Here is a 20,155-nt window from a genome sequence, read left to right on the forward strand (position 1 = left end):
GGAAGCTAGCAGACAGGAGCTAAGAGATATTTTGGGAATCCATAATCTAGGAGGCATGGGATCTTATTTGGGATTACCAGAGAATATCGGTGGGTCTAAAATTCAAGTTTTTGGATTCATTCAGGAGCGGCTGAATAGTAAGGTAAATGGTTGGACTTTCAAGTTTTTTACTAAAGGAGGAAAAGAGGTGATCATTAAATCAGTGGTGACGGCCCTGCCAAATCATGTGATGTCGTGTTACAGGTTACCAAAGGCGACTGCGAAGAAACTAACAAGTGCAGTTGCGCGTTTTTGGTGGAGTCCAGGAGGAAATACTAAGGGCATGCATTGGAAGTCTTGGGACAAGGTAGTCTTGAGTAAAGAGGAAGGAGGTTTGGGGTTCAAAGATGTTACAGATTTCAATACTGCGATGCTTGGAAAACAGTTATGGCGATTGATAGAGAAACCTCACACTTTATTTTCACGAGTCTTCAAAGGACGGTACTTCAGGAACGCTTCACCCCTGGAACCGATCCGTTCATACTCCCCGTCGTATGGCTGGAGGAGTATTATTTCAGCTAGATCTCTGGTTAGCAAAGGACTAATTAAACGGGTGGGAACATGATCTTCTATCTCAGTATGGAATGATCCCTGGATCCCATCCACCCGCCCGAGACCAGCAAATAAAAATCTTAACATTACTCACCATGATCTAACAGTTGATTCCCTCATTGATTCAACTTCAAGAACGTGGAATTCGCAGGCACTTCGGACTTTAGTTGATCCTCAGGATGTCAAAATTATTGAAAGCATACCTCTGAGTAGAACTTATCTGGGGGATAGGGATGGATGGCATTTTACGAATAATGGAAAATACACGGTCAAATCAGGTTATCAAGTGGAGAGAGTTTATCCAGATAAGGAAAAACCATTGACAATGTTAGGACCTACTGTTGATGTTCTGAAAGCATACTGCTGGAAGGTTAAATGCCCACCAAAGATGAAGCACTTCTTGTGGCAACTGGTATCTGGATGCATAGCAGTCAAAAAGAATTTGCAAGCTAGAGGGCTAAAAGGAGATATATGCTGTGACAGATGTGGATCTCCCGAGGAATCCATAAATCATGTGTTTTTTGAGTGTCCACCAGCGCGTCAGGTATGGGCTCTTTCACGGATTCCATCAAATCCTGATGTTTTCCCATATCAATCTCTTTTTACCAACATGGATTATTTATTTTGGAGAATTGATCCAAAAATGGAAAATCATCAATTTGCTTGGATTCTCTGGTATATTTGGAAAGGAAGGAATTTAAAGGTCTTTAGTAATCTTGATGTTGACCCGAGAGATACGTTGAAGCTGGCGGAGACAGAATCAGCATTATGGATTGAAGCACAGAATACGAATACACAGAGTCAGGTACAACAGGCCGTTAGCAGTGACACAGCTTCAAGACCGGGTCGATGGTGTTTCACCGATGGTTCATGGAAAGACAAAGACAAAGCCTCAGGACAAGGTTGGTATAGTACTTTAGAAGGCTTTGATAGTTTAATGGGAGCAAGGAATGTTAGAGCGAGTCTCTCTTCCCTTCATGCTGAAGTGGAGGCTTTGATATGGGCAATGGAATGTATGAAAAATTTACGTCAGTTCAGGGTTACGTTTGCAACGGATTGTTCTCAATTGGTGAAGATGGTTTCGGAACCAGAGGAATGGCCAGCTTTTGCAAGTTATTTGGAAGATATAAAGACCCTTCAAGACGTTCTCGTCAACTCAGAGATAATTCATGTACCACGAGCGCAGAATATGCAGGCGGACAAACTAGCACGAAGTGTCAGGATACAGCCGTCTTTTGTTGTTCACATGGATGCAGAGCTACCGGCTTGGTTTTCCGAGTTTAGATGAGAGTTTTTGTTTACGATGATGACAAAAAAAAAAAAAACAAAAAAACAAAATTGTTTTTATCTTAGTTTTAGTGTTCAGTTAAATCAAATTTATATTAAAATATTTATAAGAAAAAAGAAAATTTATAATATTAATAAAAAATAAATATAATTTATATTTATCTATTAAATAATATTTTAAAAAAAAAATTTTACTGCACATGGTGCAGGAAAACACCTAGTCTATTTATAAAAAACATAATAGGTCGTTAAGCAACAACTTTTAACAAAAACGAAGCCTCGTTTTCTGACTATTGTACGACTCTTCAATCTTCACCTACCGAAAACATGGTCTTTGATTAACATAATAACACAATTATATCGATGATCAACAAAATGACAGAATTATATCGATGATTAACACAATGACACAACGATATGGATGTGAATTCCGTAAAGCCCCAAAAAGATAAAATAAAAAAGTGTTACGGGAGGAACACGATCATATTCTTTATTTCCATATTTCAAGAAAAACTCCATTCTATTTTCATTAAACTATACATTGCATACACATACACATTTCTTATGTAGACACACAAATGCATGTGTATATATTTGTATTTGCATATAAATATACGCAATAATGAGAAGATGGAAAATATACTAAGCATTTGACCCAAAAAAAGAGAAAAATATACTAAGCAATGGAAACCGTTTTTCCCTCTCTTCTCATATTGTTATCATTTGTAGCCATCTCTCATACCCAGCCTCTTCTGGCCGCTTCTTTTCCGATTTCTCCTAACTTTGCAGCAGTTTTCAACTTTGGAGACTCTAACTCCGACACCGGAGAGATCACCTCTGGTCTTGGTTTTCGTTTCCTACCTCCTAATGGAGAATCCTTCGTCTTTAAACCTCCATCTACCGGAAGAGCCTGTGATGGACGTCTCATCGTCGATATTCTAAGTAATTATTCCTTCCTAAATCCTATCCTTTTCCTTTATTTATTTTTTTGTACAAACAACTTTTTTACGTATGATCGTATATATTTTCACAAATTGTGTACCATGACAGTTTTGTTATGGTTATGCACCACACCAAACTAGTTCACTAAAAACAGGACTTTTTAGTCTTCATAATATTTTTTTGTGGTAAAATTAATTTTTGCAAGATGAGTTTACTTGATCTTTCTAATGCGGCTTTCACGCTCACGTTATTCACACTGTGGTTATTAAATTCATATGAACCATAAGACCCAGAACACCTTCGCTTAAAGGAATAATAAGAGTAGTTTTAGTGTTCTTTAATCAATTATGACACTTCTATTGCGTGAGTATGTCATTTTTTCTGTTAGAAATAATTCGTTTCGCTCATAGAAAATTGATATCCTTGTTGACTGTCTATTCTGTTACTTCCCAAATGGGGAATATGACTTCAAATTCGGAAATTAATCGTACTCTATAATAGAAATAAATTTGGGAAGGATGATCTAGTGAAAGATCCAGTGCTACACAAGAAAAACAGTCTTTTTATAAACTATAAACTTAAATATTGTTAAGACATAAATGACTCCTGTTTATAACATCAAAGATTAGAGGTTTTAGTTCTAACTGTAATAACTTTTTGGGTCAAATATGATGGTATAAATGACGAATGAGAAATTTCTAAACATCGTGCTTTATGTTGGGTCTTTTATGTAGTGGAAGCAATTGGTCGACCATACTTGAGACCTTATTTGGATTCAGTTAGCACACAAAGCTATCTGAGAGGCTGTAACTTTGCTGCTGCTGGATCAACCATTCAGAAGGCAACTGCTGCATCCTATAGCCCTTTTAGTTTTGCTGTTCAAGTCTCTCAATTCGTCACCTTCAAATACAAAGTTCTTCAATTAATACAACAAGGTAACGATAATAATATTCATCAACATGATATAAACTTGTCTGGTTCATATAGACATATGCTTATTCAGTTGTACCAATACATTTTGTTCCAGATAAAACTCTCGAAAACTTACCCTCGGAAGATCATTTCAAAAATGGATTGTATATGTTTGATATCGGACAAAATGATATAGCCGGTGCAATGTACGGCAAGACAGTAGATCAAGCTGCTGCTGTTATTCCTACAATCATAAATACATTTAAAGATGGAATAAATGTCAGTATTTACATGATGAGTATTTGATATCATTCTTATAAAAAGAAATTCATTTTTCCTGTAACTTTTGTTTTCTTTTTCTAGAGACTATATTGGGAAGGTGGCGCGAGAAACTTTTGGATACACAACACAGGACCAATTGGGTGTTTAGCTCAGATGGTGTCATTATTTGGGAAAGAGAAATCACAAGTTGATAAGTTTGGTTGTGTAATTGGCCATAACGAAGCTGCTAAGCTCTTCAATTCACAGCTTCAGGGTCTTGTCACAAATTTCACTCAACAATATACTGATGCTAATTTCACATACGTAGATATCTTCTCCATCAAATCCGACCTTATCCAGAATCATTCCACGTATGGTACGTATACTAAACTGAACATAAGGCTGGTATATTAATATACTTAGGGGCTGTATCTATCTATGTATATCAATTCTTAAACTTTTTGGGGGTCTAAAATCAATGTTTCACTTTGATCGGCTGGCTATGTATATACCAAACCTTACTTGTAACTGTGATTGAAAACTATTTTTGTGTATCGCAAAATAGGTTTTGATCAGTCCATAATGGCATGTTGTGGAACCGGAGGACCGCCACTGAACTACAATGATCAGGTTGGCTGCGGTTGGACAGGGACATCTCCAAATGGTACGACGATAACAACCAAATCATGTAACGCTAGTTCCAAATATGTTAACTGGGATGGAATTCACTATACCGAAGCTGCAAACCGGTTTGTTTCACAGAAAATTCTCTCCGGTATATACTCCCAGACGGTGTTGCCGTCTTGAAATCAGAACCTCTAGATGTTTCATGTGTGATAAAACAGAGCATTCATTTATACCTCTCCGTTCACAATAATAAAATGCTCTGATTCAATAATATTATATCTTCCTCAGATTTCATGTAACGTTTTTTGTACAACATTACTATCATCATCATTTTCCATTACATAACTCCTCACTATTATCTTCCGAGTTCGTTAGTTCCTCATTCGATTTTGTTTCAACTTCTTCAGTGGCCTCAGATTCTTGATCTGAATCATTAGCCATATGATCGAAGAAATCACCGAAATACCACTTACAATCTTCTTTCCACTCGCCTTTATGCGCGTTAACCCGCCACTTCTGATCTGCAATCATCTCTGGTGACAGACCCCATCTCTCCAACTCTTCCTCGGTGTGATGAATCGCCAAGCTGTAGTCACCGCCTTGTCCTAACTCCATAACTCTGACCTCGCTGTTCCCGGGGTTGTTCAGTGCCTCGAACTGTTCCACGGTCCACTTGAACCATTTCATAAGAAACACACGCGATGTTAACCCGTGCGAGACGATCACAAAGTTTAGCTCATGAGTCGGGTTCATGTGAAGTCTGTTCATGTCAATGTCTCTCCATAAAGACTCAAGAAAACCTGTAAGGAGACCAAATCATTAGTTCTTGAAACACTTTCTGTTCATTCAGAGAGAGAGATAGATAAAAGAACATAAACTAAAGAGAAGACAAAACAACAGCAAATATAGTAATTCTTGTCACTGTCCTAACAGTTGCATGATCAATTCCTAAACTTTTTTAGATCAGTTCTTGATTTAAGCACTCACATGATCAACATCAACAAACAAGCATATGCATCTACACAATCAACAGTGTAGACTATTCTGCGGTGCCTAGACGTCCGACTAGATGGCAAATTGAACCAAAACAAATAATATATTTTAAAAAATCGTTCTAGGCATCCGACTAGGTGGCAAATTGAACCTAAACAAAATGATATATTTTAAAAAATCGGTCTATGCATTCAAAAATTCTAATAGTATACTATAAACCGCCTAGCGATTTCTCGAACATTAAATACTTTGGAACAAGTAGGGAAGTGGAAACATACTGGAGACACGATCGAAGACGTCGGCGGCGGATTCACCCTCCGGGAACCGGTAAAAGAACCGGCCAAACCTCTCTCTAACCTTCTTGGTCGCTCTCATCCTCTCTTGAACCTGAAAATTCCCAAAATCCTGTTCCCTGATCCGACATTCCTCGCGAACACCGATCACGCGGCGGCGCGAGAAGGAACGTCCGATCTCGCGGAGCGTAGATCGCGTCCGGTCGTAAGGGGAGACGTAGAAGTAGACGCGCCACTCCGGCGAAGAAGGGTTGGAGGATAGCAAGGAGCGGAGACGAGCTCCGGCTTCTCGTGCTTGAAGCAAACCGGATTCGGTTAGCTGGATCTTGTGATCGGGTGTCGTTGTGTATGCCGATGTGTCGAGGTTGCCTTCGGATTCGCCGTGACGTACGAGGATGATTCGCTTCGGGAGCAGTTTGTTATCTGAACTCATGGATATGATGGTGAAGAATTTTTCTAGGGCTTTTTTCCCGGAATCTGAGTATTGGTTCAGACAATTAATGTTACTGTTTATATCATAGCATCAGTGAAGCGTATTTTCAGACATACGTTATGTATCTTTTTTGGCGGAATGTTAACAACTAATTGTTTGTTAAGCGGATAGTATTATTATCCACGCCTCGTTGTTCATTACAGCTGAGAAAAGTAATCAGTATGTTTTGAATTTTTAAATGGAGATTAAAGGATCAATCTGGAAATGTCCCAATGTGGCATACCACCATCACCATGGCACCATCTCTCTTTTTATATAAAAAGGTTACTAATAAAGTCGGTTGAATTGCTCAAAAAAATATTAAATAAAGTCAGTTGATATTTTATTATTTGCTAAAATCAAATTGATCACAAAAGAATTTTAGCCAATATTTGTATTACGCATATACGATCTAATATAATTAATGGTGTTAAAAAAGAGAATTTTAGCCAATAAAAGTTTTTTGGGTCCATAACGAGCCCAAAAGTAAGTTAAGAGATAAAAGTGTCAGCCCATTAATAAATTTTTGAAATCTCGTTGGGCTTTATCTTACTTTTAGGCCTGTACTAATATAATCTCAACCTTATTAACTAACGACTCTCGATCTATTTGGTTTGCATGTGATCTCAAAACTTTGAATATTTAAGAAACATTGGCTTGTTGGTACATGCAATACCGCCAAATAATTCTGATGGTGTTTCTCTTCTCTTCGTTGGCTTCTTTGTTTACCACTCAAAACTCTGCTACCAACACATCAACTAGTGAGGTTTATATGTGTAGTTAGCATGCCTTTGGAGCCTTTGGAGTTTGGAGAAACTTTTCTTTCTTTTTTTTTTTAGTTTGGAGAAACTTTGCTGATGCAGAGATAGAAGAAGTCATTCCAGTTACATGGTGAATATGATTGCTTATGAATCAAGCTATTACAACTTCCTTTTAGGGCACACTCTTTGTATGTGTTAATAGTAACAGATACTCCTTGTACATTATGATACAAACATACTTCTCTTTCTTTCTTGAAAATGACATCCATTCTGAAATTTTTTTTCGGGCACCAAAAGATTCAGGAGACAGATAGAGAAACTCGTGGATACAGATGAAAACATTAGGACACTTGACACATTAAAAAAACATAATGAAAATAACAAACTCAAAGCCTTGCTCTGTTTTTATTTTGAGGGTAAACTAAACTTAAATTTACTTCTTGGCTTGCATGAGCTCTTCGATGAGTTCAGCAGCTTGTTCAACAGTTGCAATCTTCTGTGCTTTCTCTTCCGCCATTTGGATACCAAACTCTTCCTCTAAACCCATCACTATCTCAACCTGCATGCAAAAACTCTCTGTTAATACAGCGAGTTCTTAGCACAAATAGACTGATTAATTAATGAGTACAGTGTCGAGAGAATCTGCTCCAAGATCGACAAATTTGGTTTCTGCAACGACTTTTTGATCGTCTTTGAGTGAGAGTTGCTTCTTGACTATCTCAGACACTTTCTCTACTGTCTCTTGTTTGGCCTATAAAGACACAAAACAAAGATGTCAACAAAGGCGTGAAAATGCTCAGTGTGTGTGTACAAAGAAAAAACAGAACATATACCGCGCAAGAGATTGAGAGGCGAGTGCTGCTTAGGTTGAAGGAGAGATTAGTCCTTCCATGGTTTGAAACCAAAGCAGGCTTATGGAAACTAATCCTCGTTGTTGTTGTTGCCTGTTGTTCATCAATACAAAAAAAAATATATATATTCATTCAAATCACCAACTACTCATGACTATTAATTGTTGTAATTTTCACAACCATAGCTCGTATCCTAAGGTGTGATTCAAATGAACACATATCGAAAACCACAGCCTCAGATCACACAAAACATTATTTTTAACGTATCAAATGATCATATCATTAACGTGCGTCCAAAGTTTTAAACGGTGACAAACAGCAAATGATGTAACATCGTAACGGTTAGAGTGATCTGGGGAAACAAAACTGCTAACTGTGAAAAGAAGAAGAAGAAGATGATTATTACCAGAGAGGTAGCTTGCATGGACACCGAAGAGCTGAAAGTGGTCGCCATTTTCGTTACTCACGAGAGAGATGGAGAGAGATGGCGGAGTGTACAAAGAGCGTGATGTCCTCAAGGTAGCTGGTTCCATTTATAAGCTTGGTGCACTCAGAAACGGCGTCGTCGTAAGAAAAATAAAACATGGGCCTCGTTACCATGCAAATATTCGACCCATAGGCCATAGATACTCATGCACGTCACATATCAACGTCCCAAAATTAACTGAATGGAAGTGTAACATGTCAAACCGGTATTAACCATTTTACCAACCGAATTCAAAGCTATGGACCACAGTGACCACTCAATAGGCAATACTTACCGTGAAATTGTATTGAAGTGCACCATTTTCAGTTCAAAAAAAAAATTGTACTTCTCAGATTCTCTTAATTGAATTGAAGTGCACCATGTCGAACCGGTCTTAACCACTTCACCAACCGAATTCAAATCCATGGACCACCATGGCCACTCAATATCATGAATATATACTTCTTGTCACAACTACCCATCATTCTCATATATTTAATACAGCCTTTTCCATTGGCCAAAGTTTTGAACCAAACAGTACCCCCATAACTTTACCAATCAGATCCTATAAATAGAAAGCCAAAAGTAAAAAAGCATACAGAAAAGAGTCTTGTTTCGTTACAACGAATACTAATAAAACCCCCACACGTCTCCTCAACTGTAAGAAGCTTCTTCTTCTTCATCACAATTACATTTGTGCAAGTTCTCTCTGCATGATTGTCATCTCCAAGGAAGCAAACACTAAAAAAACTTTACATATAATGTAAGGTAGCCTCATTTGAATGTTATTGTCAATGCTCTTGTACAAATCAAACAAATAAGAAAAACATATAACCCACCAAAAAAAGTATCTCTATCAAAATAGGAATAATAATAATAACAACAATCTCATTAAGTAACAATTCTTTTCCCTTTAAGCTTAGCAGCCATTCTCCTCTCCTTGTTAACATCCTTTCTCCTCTGTGCAGCTGAGTCAGACGCTCCAATAGGAGCCAAAGGGCCTGACCAAGTCTGAAGCGGCTCTTTGGAGTAAGAAGCAGCAGTGAACGAGTTTGAGCTAAACGGTATCTCCGATGGATCCAGTCTCCGTGAAGATCCCACCTGAAAACCAAGCGACCCGTCTTGATGCGGTGGAGGAAACTTGTCGCTCTTGCTCTTAGCATTCGCATGCGTTATCAAACGCATCCTCTGTTTCAAAGAAAAAGATTCAGACACGAACTGAGAAGAAGTAAAAACAATATCGTTTCATTTCTTACATCAATGTTGGATTGGTTCTCGGCATTGGCTTCAGGAGCAGGCATTGCTCTTGGATGAGCTCGTTCTCTAGGTAGTCTGATTCTTCTTCTGCTCTCTCCTTGAACCTTACGTGCTTCCCTTTGTCTGCAGATATCAATGCATCTCTCACGCAAACAGAAACCAAACATAGTCACAAGAAGACCAAGAAAACTGGAAAAAAAAAATTTACCTCCTAAACTCTTCATCTCGTTTCCTGGCATCAATCTCTTTACTTGGAGGATACTTGGGTAGATCAGACGGTTCACATGGAAATGGCTCCGTCATGAAGAACTGTACATTAAAAAAAAAACAAATCAGCCATGCAGTTTTCAGTTCGGTTTTGGTTTTGGTTTTGAAAAATGTTTCGGTTTCGGTTTTTATTTAGAAAAACAAAATTAACCAAACCAAATTAACTGAATTTAACGAAAATATCTGATTTTAAACCAAAAAAAATCGGTTATTTTCGAAAATAAAATTAAAACCGAAATTAACCGGAAAACCGACTCGATTTATTTGTGAGATTAGGCCGAACCAAACTACCCGAAACCAAAAATACCTACCCAAATTAACAGAATAAACCGAATCCTCAAAACTACTCAAAACGCTCAAAACTTTTCATTGTGAAGAAACTTACATCACTCATCAACGCATCGGAAGCTGTCTGACGCTCAGAAGGATCAATAGCTAAGAGCGTATCGAGCAAAGAAAGCGCCTGAGGAGAGAAGTCCTTGAAAACCTCTCTTACTTTTCTCTTGAACTGAGGCAAAGGCCTGTGATGAGCATGCTTCTGATGAGAAGGAAGCCTAATCTTCCTCCAGTACTCTTCCGAAGGCGATCCGCACAGCTTATATATCCTGTGCAACTGCTCCACCTCGTTACGACCCGGCATGATCGGTCTACCCGATAACAGCTCGGCCAAAATGCACCCTGCGCTCCACAGATCAATGCCTACGTTATACTCTTCGACACCGTGGAGAAGCTCAGGCGCTCTGTACCATAGAGTAACAACCCTGTTCGTCATCCTCTGCCTTTTGCTAGCGTCGTAGAATGTCGCGAGACCGAAGTCGCCTATTCTGAGAACTCCTCCGTCGTCTATGAGAAGGTTTGATCCTTTGATGTCACGGTGGAGAACTCCTCTGTTGTGACAGTGTTCGAGCCCTGAGAGGAGTTGCTTCATATAGCATTTAACCTGAGAAAAACATAGCTATTATTAACGCTAGATAATTATGTTATTACAAACTATGAAAAATGAATCTGTAACAGCACGGTGTTAAATAATTATGTTATTACAAACTATGAAAAATAACGGTTTTGTGTTACCTGTTGCTCGGTAAATGTTATGTCCGGGCTTGCAACTAGACCAGCAAGGTCGTGATGCATATAACGAAACACCAAGTATAAACTATTCGACATCCTCGAAGTAACCAAGCCTTCTAGTTTGATAACATTGGGATGATCTAATCTCCTCAGAATCAGGATCTCTCTAGCCATGAATCTCAAGCTCTCGCGTTCCAAAACTTCACAACGCACTTTCTTTAACGCTACGATACTTCCTGTCAACGAATCTCTCGCCTTGTACACATTACTATACGTTCCTGAACCAATCTACACACACAAAGCAAAGCAACAGACTTTAACAACCCAAAGAACAGAACAGAGGACAAAAACAGAGTTTTTATCTTTGCCTTCTCAATCTTCTCACACAAAGCAAAGCAACAGACTTTAACAACCCAAAGAACAGAACAGAGGACAAAAAACAGAGTTTTTTTTTTAATCTTTACCTTCTCAATCTTCTCAAAGGAATCAGCTTTTCTTGGAAGCCATCCGTTTAGAGCTTCCCCACAGACTTCAGACAGCCACGGTGGCCAGCCGGCAGCAACTTGCTCACCGAGCAAGTTCTTTGGTGGGTTGCTCCGTCTCGGGTCAGGCTTACTAGACCTTCTTCTCTCGCCTTTATGTTTCCTCTCTTTGGCTTCTGTCACAACAGCATGACCATTCTCTTCTTCCTTGTGATGATGGTTCACAACCTCCTCACTAGTAGAAGCAGAGGCAGCAGCAACACTAGTGCTCTGTGTGGTGGTTACGGTTTTAGTCACGGACACATTGTTAACTTCCTTTCGATTAGACTCGATCCTTGAGCTAACTACTGATCCTGGAGATCCGGGTCGACCCAATACACAACCCATCTCTCATCAAACTAACCTTCATTTGCTCAACATGGTTTCTTAAAAAAAAGATCTCTTTGGAATCAAACTGCAACACAAACACAAATAATTGGCAAAATTCAAATCCCAGCAAAGTGTTTGGGAATCGGATTTGGAGAAAGTTACTTACTTTATGATCGAGGAGGAGTGAAATTGGAGACCCAGATGTTCAAATCTGAAAATTTGAACAGACAAGAACCGCTGCAGAGATTCAAACCCTAGTTTTTTTTTCAGACAGGATGATGTTTTTAGGTTGTGTGAGACAAGTCAAAGATCTGAAAAAAAAACTTGTTTAGAGATATCAAAGCTGACTCAACACTCAAGAGAAACATATGAAATCACACAGATGGATCAATGAGAGATTTTCAAAATTTTCAGAAAGTTTTAAAAATCAAACCTTTAAAGCACAGAAAGGAAAAAACAAATCAATTAAGGCAAGGTGATACATACACCAATTACACTAGAGTGGAAGAGCATTAATAAGAAGAAAGGAAAGAGACCAACCTTCCGAGTAAAATTCTGATGGAGAAGGGATTGGTTGAAGTGCTTTTTTTCTTATTTACTCCAAAACTTAATGTGTGTTTTCTTTTCTTGTTTGGGTTTTGAATCAGACAAGAAAAAGGAATAAAGAGAAACAGACGAAGATCTGTTGTCTGTTCTTTTATTACGTGTAATTGTTTTTGGACGCAAAAGGCTCAAAGTTACTACTCTTCAGCACCCCCACCAACCTTAGAGTGACCACTATTTGATATTTTACTGGTCCTTTGTTCTATCCTTCTTTTAAATTTGTAGACCATAAAGTTTTGGGTTGAATTAAAGTGTTTTTCTTTTTAAACATTTCATTACCAGTCTCATTTTTAATGTAAAAGATCTACTGGTGCTACAGTGAGTGGATGTTTTTTCAGTGACAATGATCACACATGTATGGAAAGAATAGTTTGAACTATAGTATAGTTGGTCAAACAATATTAGTTAAACATAAAGAAAACAAATATTTGGTGTAGACATCTACCTAATGTTATTGGAATGTATCACTAAAATAATACCATCATTTTAATAACGTTAAAATAGGAATTGAAAAAGAAGAATTATTATTATAAATAATGAGAGTTTTGCTTCATCTCTCCAATCAGAGAAGTTCCTTTATCAAGACTCTTTTGTAAACCAAACAAGGAACAAAGGCTCAGAAACTAGTGATTGCTCCTGTCCAAATAATACCCTATATTTTATTTATTTATTCATTCCAAGGATGCTAACTTACAATATTTATGTTATCTTATAGAGACAATAGTCACAATACAGTATCTATATATATAAAGTTGACAATTCTGGCACCTCAAGCTGCCACATCAGCAAGGAGGGTGGGGGTTTTTTAGACACGTCGGCATTCTCTTTCTCGGTGCAACTTTCACGAGTTCAGTGTGGACTACGCTTAGGTTAGTGTTTAGATAACAAAGGCCCAATCTTACAAATCAACAAAAAACCCAATGTAACCTTTCTCCTTTTTCCATTGTCTGCTTGAAACTTCTAAACTCCATCGCCTCTGACATAAAAGAGGCCTAACGTTTTTCATATTGATAGAAACGTTATCATTAAGATTCACCTTTAACTCTCTCAGTGAAGCTCTCACACGGCATCGATTTAAGTTGCCTTTTCCCAGTTTCCATCACTAATCCCTAATTTGTTCAATTATAAATAAGGCTGCAGAAAACTCAGAATCTCACTCTTCACCAGTTTCAATCCTTCTGCTTCAATACACAGACGGTAGTAGCGCGTCTTCTGTGTCTTTGGGAAGTATGGAACAGTGAGAAAAGCATGGGAACTGATGAGAGTTGACATGCTTCCGCTTGATAAGAAGGTTTTGCTAATTTTTTAAAAAACTTTTTACGATCTATGTCTGCCTGCTAACGTAGGTTCCCCTTTTTTCTAAACGAAGTTGATCAATAGTTTTTATTTTATTTTTTGTTAATTTGTTCTTCCTGTAGTTATAAAGCTTTGATACCAACAACAATGGCCAACCTCTTCCTGAAAAGTTTCCTGAAAATATTTCTGCTTCGTTTTGATTATAGGACCAAACTCATACACTTAAGCCTTCTTGGAAGATTGGGAGCCAACAAAAGACTCATTTTTGGGTATATATGTTCTGGTAATAATACATAAACTCTTGTCTGAAATGAGACTTGAATTGTTGTTTTGATTCTTTCATTTTGCAGTGGTAAGAGCCCTTGGTCTGAGTCTGTTAAAGATTCTATTGACTGAAACCGAGCTCCATGGCAGAAGCTGTGTCGATGTGGGAATGGTCTGGCTCTGCGTTTGATGAAGGAGAAGAGAAAATGTTTTCAGATTATTTTGGACAATGAATCCCTTTTGTTCGGTTCAATAAAGGTTTTGCTTCAAAAGTCTTGTCATTTGCAACAGATGAATGCACATAGTTAATTAAGTTTTTCGGGAATCCTTGCTAGACAATCTTTTAAGAGAGTTGCCAGTGATTAATGTTTCTGCTGTAAATTTGGATTTGTGAGTATGTAATTTCCTAAAACTGGAAAGTAAATTATATGGTGAACTAAAGAGATGAGAACAGATTCCAGCACTGTTGAATGGAAATGATGTAAATCGAGGCTACCTACTCGACCTGTTTTTATTTTTTTGGTGTTGAACCTGGTGAGTTTATGAGCACTCGCTGAGTTCCTCTACGTTTACGTTCTTTGGAGTTTTCAAGCGTGTCTCATGCTCTATGCACAGGATTTTCCTTCATCATATTACTGTTGAGTATGTATTGATTCTGTCAAGTTTAACTTAATTAGTCTTCTGATGCTATAGATGTAGATGTCGATGAAGTTTTTGTGTTAGTGTTTCTTTGATGTTATGAGGCTTTTGGTATTTTCCTGAGCGTTTAATGTAACATACGTTTCTCTGTGGTTACATAATTTCTTGGTTGCTGGACAGTCCTAATGAGCCTCACAAATGGGTCGAAAAGTTACGTGAGAATTAAAGCTAAAATCCAAGTGGATTCATGTTAATTTCCCTCACTAAACTATTTAGGAAACCCCTGCGAAGGTGCATTTGAACTACATGAAAAGTCTCAAGCTTTAAACATACAAAAATAAAAGAAAAATACGTTTTGAATAGGAGTTTTACCATAATCATGGAGCACCAGTGGAGCAACCATCCCTTGCAAGTTTAACACAGCGTCAGGAACTTAACTTAATGATCAATTCATTATTGTTAAGTGTACTCTTACACAGATATGAACACAAAAAATGTAAATGGTTTATATAACACTTTGTTCTATATGTTAGCACCTTATGACACCCATTAACCACTTTCCAGTCTTAATTGCTATGTGATTCTGAACCGAATTTGATCTGATTTTGTCATTTGGTTGCCGTTTCTATGGTTTGTTGCTGCAGAGCTTACTAAATGAGGTTTAGTGCATGTGGTTTGGTTTACAATTTGTCTTCTGAAGTTTTAATTCCAACGAATTGTGTTTTAAAAAACGTGCATTTTTCGTTACAAGGTTAAGACTTCGTCTTCATTTCCTAAATCAATAAGTGGACCTAAAATCAATATGCTAAATATATAAAATCAATATATATATATATATATAATATTTCTTCTCAAAATATTTATGTAATATTCAATACAAATTATAAAAAGATGTTTGACATAAAAGGACTATAAGAACCCCAAATTGATGCAATCATATCTCATTTTTTAAAAAGGGCAACCACCTCGACACAAATAGCAATTACAATAGTAAATTTTCAAATTAATCAAAATAGCTATTTACAAATGTCCATAATTAAATTACACAAATATCGGTTTGAAGTCAAGAATATAACTTACTAGGGTCGACCCGCCCTACGGGCGGGTTTTTTTTTCCAAAAATGTTAATTTTAGTTATATATTTTGTATGTATGTTTATTTTAATATACAAATGGTATAATATATTATAAAATATAAGTAGTTAGACAATAATAAAATTATTTTCAAGTCTTTTTTCTTTCTTACAAATTTCAAAAATTCAATATCAAAATCTGATTTTTTTTTGTAACTGGAAATTTTATATAAGGTGATGAGAAAATGAAAAAAAATTGATTAAATTTTAATTATGTGTTTGATTAGTAGGATTGTAGAAATGTTTCATTTCACTTAATTTTTATAAATTTTGTTTTTAGTTATACTCTTAGTAATTTAATTGACCCTCACCTCTAAATATACAATCTTTTTAGAATATATTTTTTTCTTAAAACACCGGTTTAAAAATTGTAATATCTTACCTAAAATCCACAAAGTAAATTCTCACAGTGAAATTTATGCACTTACAACCCAACTATTTAGACTTATGATGTTATAAAATATAAGTAGTTAGACAATCCTAAAATTATTTTCAATTATTTTTTCTGTCTTACAAATTTCAAAAATTTAATATCAAAATCTGACTTTTTGTTACTGGAAATTATATATAAGGTGATGAGAAAATGAAAAAAAATTGATTAAATTTTAATTATGTGTTTGATTAGTAGGATTGTAGAAATGTTTCATTTCACTTAATTTTTTATAAATTTTGTTTCTTGTAATACTCTTAGTTATTTAATTGACCCTCACCTCTAAATATACAATCCTTTTAGAATATATTTTTTTTCTTAAAATATTGGTTTAAAAATTGTAGTATCTTACCTAAAATCCACAAACTAAATTCTCACAGCGAAATTTATGCACTTACAACCCAACTATTTAGACGTATGATCTAAATTTTCATTTATCTTGCTTATATAAATTTTGTTGGATTTTCTTTTTAAATGTACAAACTATCATAATTCTATTTTAGTTTTAAAACCATTGAATTCACAACTTTCACAGGTGTCTTTTCAAAACTTTTATTCCATTTCATCCTAAATCTCATTTGATGTATTCAATCATCTATGTTTTTACACACACACACACACACACACACACACACATATATGTATATATATATTATAATCTTTTTATTATCTAAAAAATTGGTTTTGATTAAATTAGTTAAAGTTAAACAAATTTTATGTTGTGGTTTTTATTTATATTATAGTTGGGATGTTACATGATAATGCACTAATGCATGATATACAACTGATGTATGTTTTCTTAAAACAAAACTACAATATAAATGAAAAAAGAAGAACCAGTGTAAAAAAAAGCAGAAGGGGAAAGATTGTATATATGTTCTCTCAGGAACATATATAGTGAGAAAGAATCATTCTTATATATATATAGGTACTAAGTCAATGCACCAAGGTCAGCCGTCCCTTCCCTTCAGATGCATTTGTCTCAGCCAATATTCTCTTTGACAATAATCACCGTCCATGGCTAAAAAGAAGTATTCTTACATATATATATCTAAAAACAACCAAGCTATTGTTTTGTATGTTAAAAAACCAAACGTGAGAAAGATCCCAAGTTGTGTTCTTCTTGTTTCTTATGTACCAAACATGTAAAATGCACAAACTGGGAAAACCATGAAAGTAATCTAGGGACCAACCCTGATTGATATCACCATCATGATCTCTTCATGAACCAGAGTTAAACTTGTAGACGTCATCTCATTGATACCACAATAAAATTGTGTAATAGTGTTAGCAACATATGTAATAGCCAACCAGAAATTAAATAAGAAACAAACATGTAAGAAAGTTGCAGAGAATTGCATTATTGATTAAAAACAGCTGGATATTACAGGAGTTTCAACTGTGGTCTTGCAATAAATATCACAGGAGTTTCAACTGCGGTCAAGTTAGTTGCCTTATCAAGTTCAACTTCCATGACCTGGGTAGGCATTATGCTAACTGCTCGTTTCGATGATGATTTGGCCACTTTCTCCACAGCATTAGTGCTCTGAACTATTGCTGCTTTATCTTTCTTCCGGAAGTGTAATTGTGTCTCTTCTCTCAAACCTCTCAACCAATGACTGTGTCCTCCTGGAAATAGCTTTAACTGAAAATATAGCAATTGTTAATAAATCAGTAGCCATATAATTTTATATGCTACCAAAAGAAAGTAACGACAGAAAACTTTGAATGGCTAACCTCCTCTAGCAACCTTCACAGGGTCTGACTCTTTGCTACCTCCAGGGGATTGAACGCCTGAACGGCAGAATATTTATGTCAATCACTTGCGAACTGATCGTAGCCTCAAACCAAGTAACTTGACCGAGTCAACAAAGAAAACTGTGAGGCAATTTAGTTCTGAAAGTAGCTGACTTAGCAACCTATAAGCTAATGCTATTATTTCTCTGCTTCCTTGTTCAACTTTTTCCAAGATTACATTACTTAAAAAACTTCAAACCCAATAGTTTTTAATGGTGATGGATTCGTCTCGCAAAAAACCGTAGATGACGAAATAGATCGATGAAAAAGAAATATTAAACGAAGACAACATAACACAGCCGACAGTCTGAATTGTTTGTGAAAAATAAATAATCTGAATGATAAAAAGTGAAGTGTGAGAGAGATAAAACCTTTAAACATGGGAAAAGACCTGAAGAAGAAGCCTGGAGCTGCCTTGCACGATCATTGCAGCTTCCCAAAAATGGCTGAGGCAGACCTTCATTGTTCTTAACTACTCTATCCTCATCTTTGTTCTTCAATTGCCTACAACACATGGATATACATTTTCAATTTCTTTTTGCCTAAAACACATTCGTAACGTAGCTCAGAAACTAAACTATATAAGCTCCTCTCCATATACAGATAAAGCTTCTACATTTCATGATTATGTAAATTAATAAACCAACAGAAACAGTGTCATATATTCATCAGTAAACAAAATAGACTCGCCGGAATGATCGAACTCAGATCCGAAAAAGAAATAGAAGAGAGAACTCACGTTGACGTCCAGGAAGAGCATGTCAACCCACATGAGCTCGCGATATTTCTTGCCTCCCAGGACCGGAGACCGGAGCAGTCTTGCCTCGACGACGGAGGAGCAACGGCTGGACTTCAAGTCGGAGAAGAACACCATAGAATGAGACATGAAATCAGGATTCAGTTTATCGCTATAGATAGAAATATAGGATGAGTTCGAGATGAGAAGAACTCACATATTTATATAGATGCGACACCGCCTAGGAGCCATGAACGACGCATTGATTCACAACGTAGTGGGAGATGGAATTGAATGGATTGTATATGATGTTAAAGCTCGGCCGTTTCAGCGAGGGGAAGGGAGCGCAAAGGACAGGCGCTTCTGCCGCAGAGAAAAAGATCACTATTCAGAGATCTGCGCGAACAGCTAAGATTAGGGGGCGTATCACACTTCCACGGCCGGACATGTCGACGAAATACAATAGCCCATTAGCAATATTAACTCAAAGCCCAAACTTTAAATGACACGCTGACGTGTCGACGCGAGAGCAAGCGAGTTTCCACGCTGGCATCCTAGTTGTCACATTGGGAGAGAAACACTCTTCTTTATATATATAGATCTATGTTCTCTTACTTGCGGTCATACTTTCTATAACCGCTGCATTAATCAATGACTTCATACAAATATAAGTTGTTTCTTATATATGATTCAGTATGTATTACAATTTATAAAGGAGGTTCTACGTTCCAATTTTTAGTGTCATTTATATTCTTTTTCGTTTTAAATTTCAAACAAAATATATAAATGTTTTTGTGTCATTTCCTAATATGTTCCATTGTCAGACAAGGTTCATACCAAAAAACAAATAAGAAGAATATATAAAAAGACCTTCATTACATATGTCTATATAAAACACCAACTTTACTTTATGTTTAAATTCCTACTAAATTAACTTTGTTACGACTATCATAATCAATTAGTCACAACCACTTATGTTATTATATATTGAACTAAGTAATTTAACAACAAAATAATACACTACAATCTTTTACTACTATTAAATGGACCAGAAAATATCATTTTATTCCAACAAATGTTTATTTTCATGTTTTGAGCATATTTTCTTTATTAAGACCATGAAATGAATTGTAAATTCATGTAAAAATAAAAGATATGAACCCGGCGCGTAGCGCCGGAATACCACTAGTGTTTTATAATTCATTAACATCAACTTGTGTGTTTAAGAAACAATCAGTGAAGGGTTTTAAGGTATGAAAGCAAACGCTGCATTTATAGAGGGGCTTTCAGTCTATTGGGCCTAAAAGAATGATCTAACTTGGCCCGATTCATATGTTGATGTTCTACTTGTGTGCTAAT

General features: G+C 36.4%; 5 protein-coding genes and 1 long non-coding RNA gene across 11 annotated transcripts; 2 read left to right on the forward strand and 4 right to left on the reverse strand.

Annotated features, from left to right (window-relative positions):
• The first annotated feature begins 2,497 nt into the window (after positions 1–2,497).
• LOC108811441 (GDSL esterase/lipase At3g05180) lies at positions 2,498–4,815 on the forward strand. The gene is made up of 5 exons (XM_018583488.2): positions 2,498–2,820; positions 3,555–3,755; positions 3,848–4,011; positions 4,096–4,369; positions 4,559–4,815. Exons 1-5 carry the CDS (start codon positions 2,562–2,564, stop codon positions 4,798–4,800), a joined length of 1,140 nt encoding a protein of 379 aa, XP_018438990.2. The 5' UTR covers positions 2,498–2,561; the 3' UTR covers positions 4,801–4,815.
• A 73-nt stretch (positions 4,816–4,888) lies between these two features.
• On the reverse strand, positions 4,889–6,396 carry LOC108811443 (phosphoglycerate mutase-like protein AT74). The gene is made up of 2 exons (XM_018583491.2): positions 5,892–6,396; positions 4,889–5,420 (listed from the first exon to the last, which is right to left on the reverse strand). Exons 1-2 carry the CDS (start codon positions 6,337–6,339, stop codon positions 4,948–4,950), a joined length of 921 nt encoding a protein of 306 aa, XP_018438993.2. The 5' UTR covers positions 6,340–6,396; the 3' UTR covers positions 4,889–4,947.
• Positions 6,397–7,435: 1,039 nt separating this feature from the next.
• On the reverse strand, positions 7,436–8,497 carry LOC108811445 (acyl carrier protein, chloroplastic). Its single transcript, XM_018583493.2, has 4 exons — positions 8,397–8,497; positions 7,973–8,083; positions 7,768–7,890; positions 7,436–7,698 (listed from the first exon to the last, which is right to left on the reverse strand). The coding sequence occupies exons 1-4, from the start codon at positions 8,442–8,444 to the stop codon at positions 7,573–7,575; spliced, it is 408 nt and encodes a 135-aa protein (XP_018438995.1). The 5' UTR covers positions 8,445–8,497; the 3' UTR covers positions 7,436–7,572.
• A 694-nt stretch (positions 8,498–9,191) lies between these two features.
• Positions 9,192–12,659, reverse strand: LOC108811438 (probable serine/threonine-protein kinase At1g54610). The gene is made up of 8 exons (XM_056988331.1): positions 12,440–12,659; positions 12,066–12,210; positions 11,513–11,984; positions 11,052–11,336; positions 10,366–10,920; positions 9,922–10,022; positions 9,713–9,836; positions 9,192–9,644 (listed from the first exon to the last, which is right to left on the reverse strand). Exons 3-8 carry the CDS (start codon positions 11,915–11,917, stop codon positions 9,348–9,350), a joined length of 1,767 nt encoding a protein of 588 aa, XP_056844311.1. The 5' UTR covers positions 11,918–11,984; positions 12,066–12,210; positions 12,440–12,659; the 3' UTR covers positions 9,192–9,347.
• A 772-nt stretch (positions 12,660–13,431) lies between these two features.
• On the forward strand, positions 13,432–14,884 carry LOC108837971 (uncharacterized). The gene is made up of 3 exons (XR_008934884.1): positions 13,432–13,793; positions 13,921–14,081; positions 14,149–14,884. It is a non-coding gene; the product is annotated as an uncharacterized LOC108837971 (long non-coding RNA).
• A 2,714-nt stretch (positions 14,885–17,598) lies between these two features.
• On the reverse strand, positions 17,599–19,286 carry LOC130496073 (uncharacterized). 6 transcript variants are annotated; one of them, XR_008935101.1, is made up of 5 exons: positions 19,014–19,269; positions 18,800–18,910; positions 18,452–18,564; positions 18,001–18,118; positions 17,599–17,908 (listed from the first exon to the last, which is right to left on the reverse strand). XR_008935101.1 is itself a non-coding variant. In XM_056987827.1 (5 exons), the coding sequence occupies exons 1-5, from the start codon at positions 19,046–19,048 to the stop codon at positions 17,826–17,828; spliced, it is 399 nt and encodes a 132-aa protein (XP_056843807.1). In that variant the 5' UTR covers positions 19,049–19,266; the 3' UTR covers positions 17,599–17,825. The 6 variants fall into 6 exon arrangements, 2 of the variants coding, with proteins under 2 accessions (XP_056843807.1, XP_056843808.1); XR_008935099.1 differs by having other exon boundaries at positions 18,001–18,141; positions 18,432–18,564; XR_008935100.1 differs by having other exon boundaries at positions 18,432–18,564; positions 19,014–19,267.
• Between the last annotated feature and the right edge of the window lie 869 nt (positions 19,287–20,155).

Source organism: Raphanus sativus, chromosome 6, assembly GCF_000801105.2.
Source record: "Raphanus sativus cultivar WK10039 chromosome 6, ASM80110v3, whole genome shotgun sequence".
Classification (NCBI taxonomy): domain Eukaryota; kingdom Viridiplantae; phylum Streptophyta; class Magnoliopsida; order Brassicales; family Brassicaceae; genus Raphanus; species Raphanus sativus.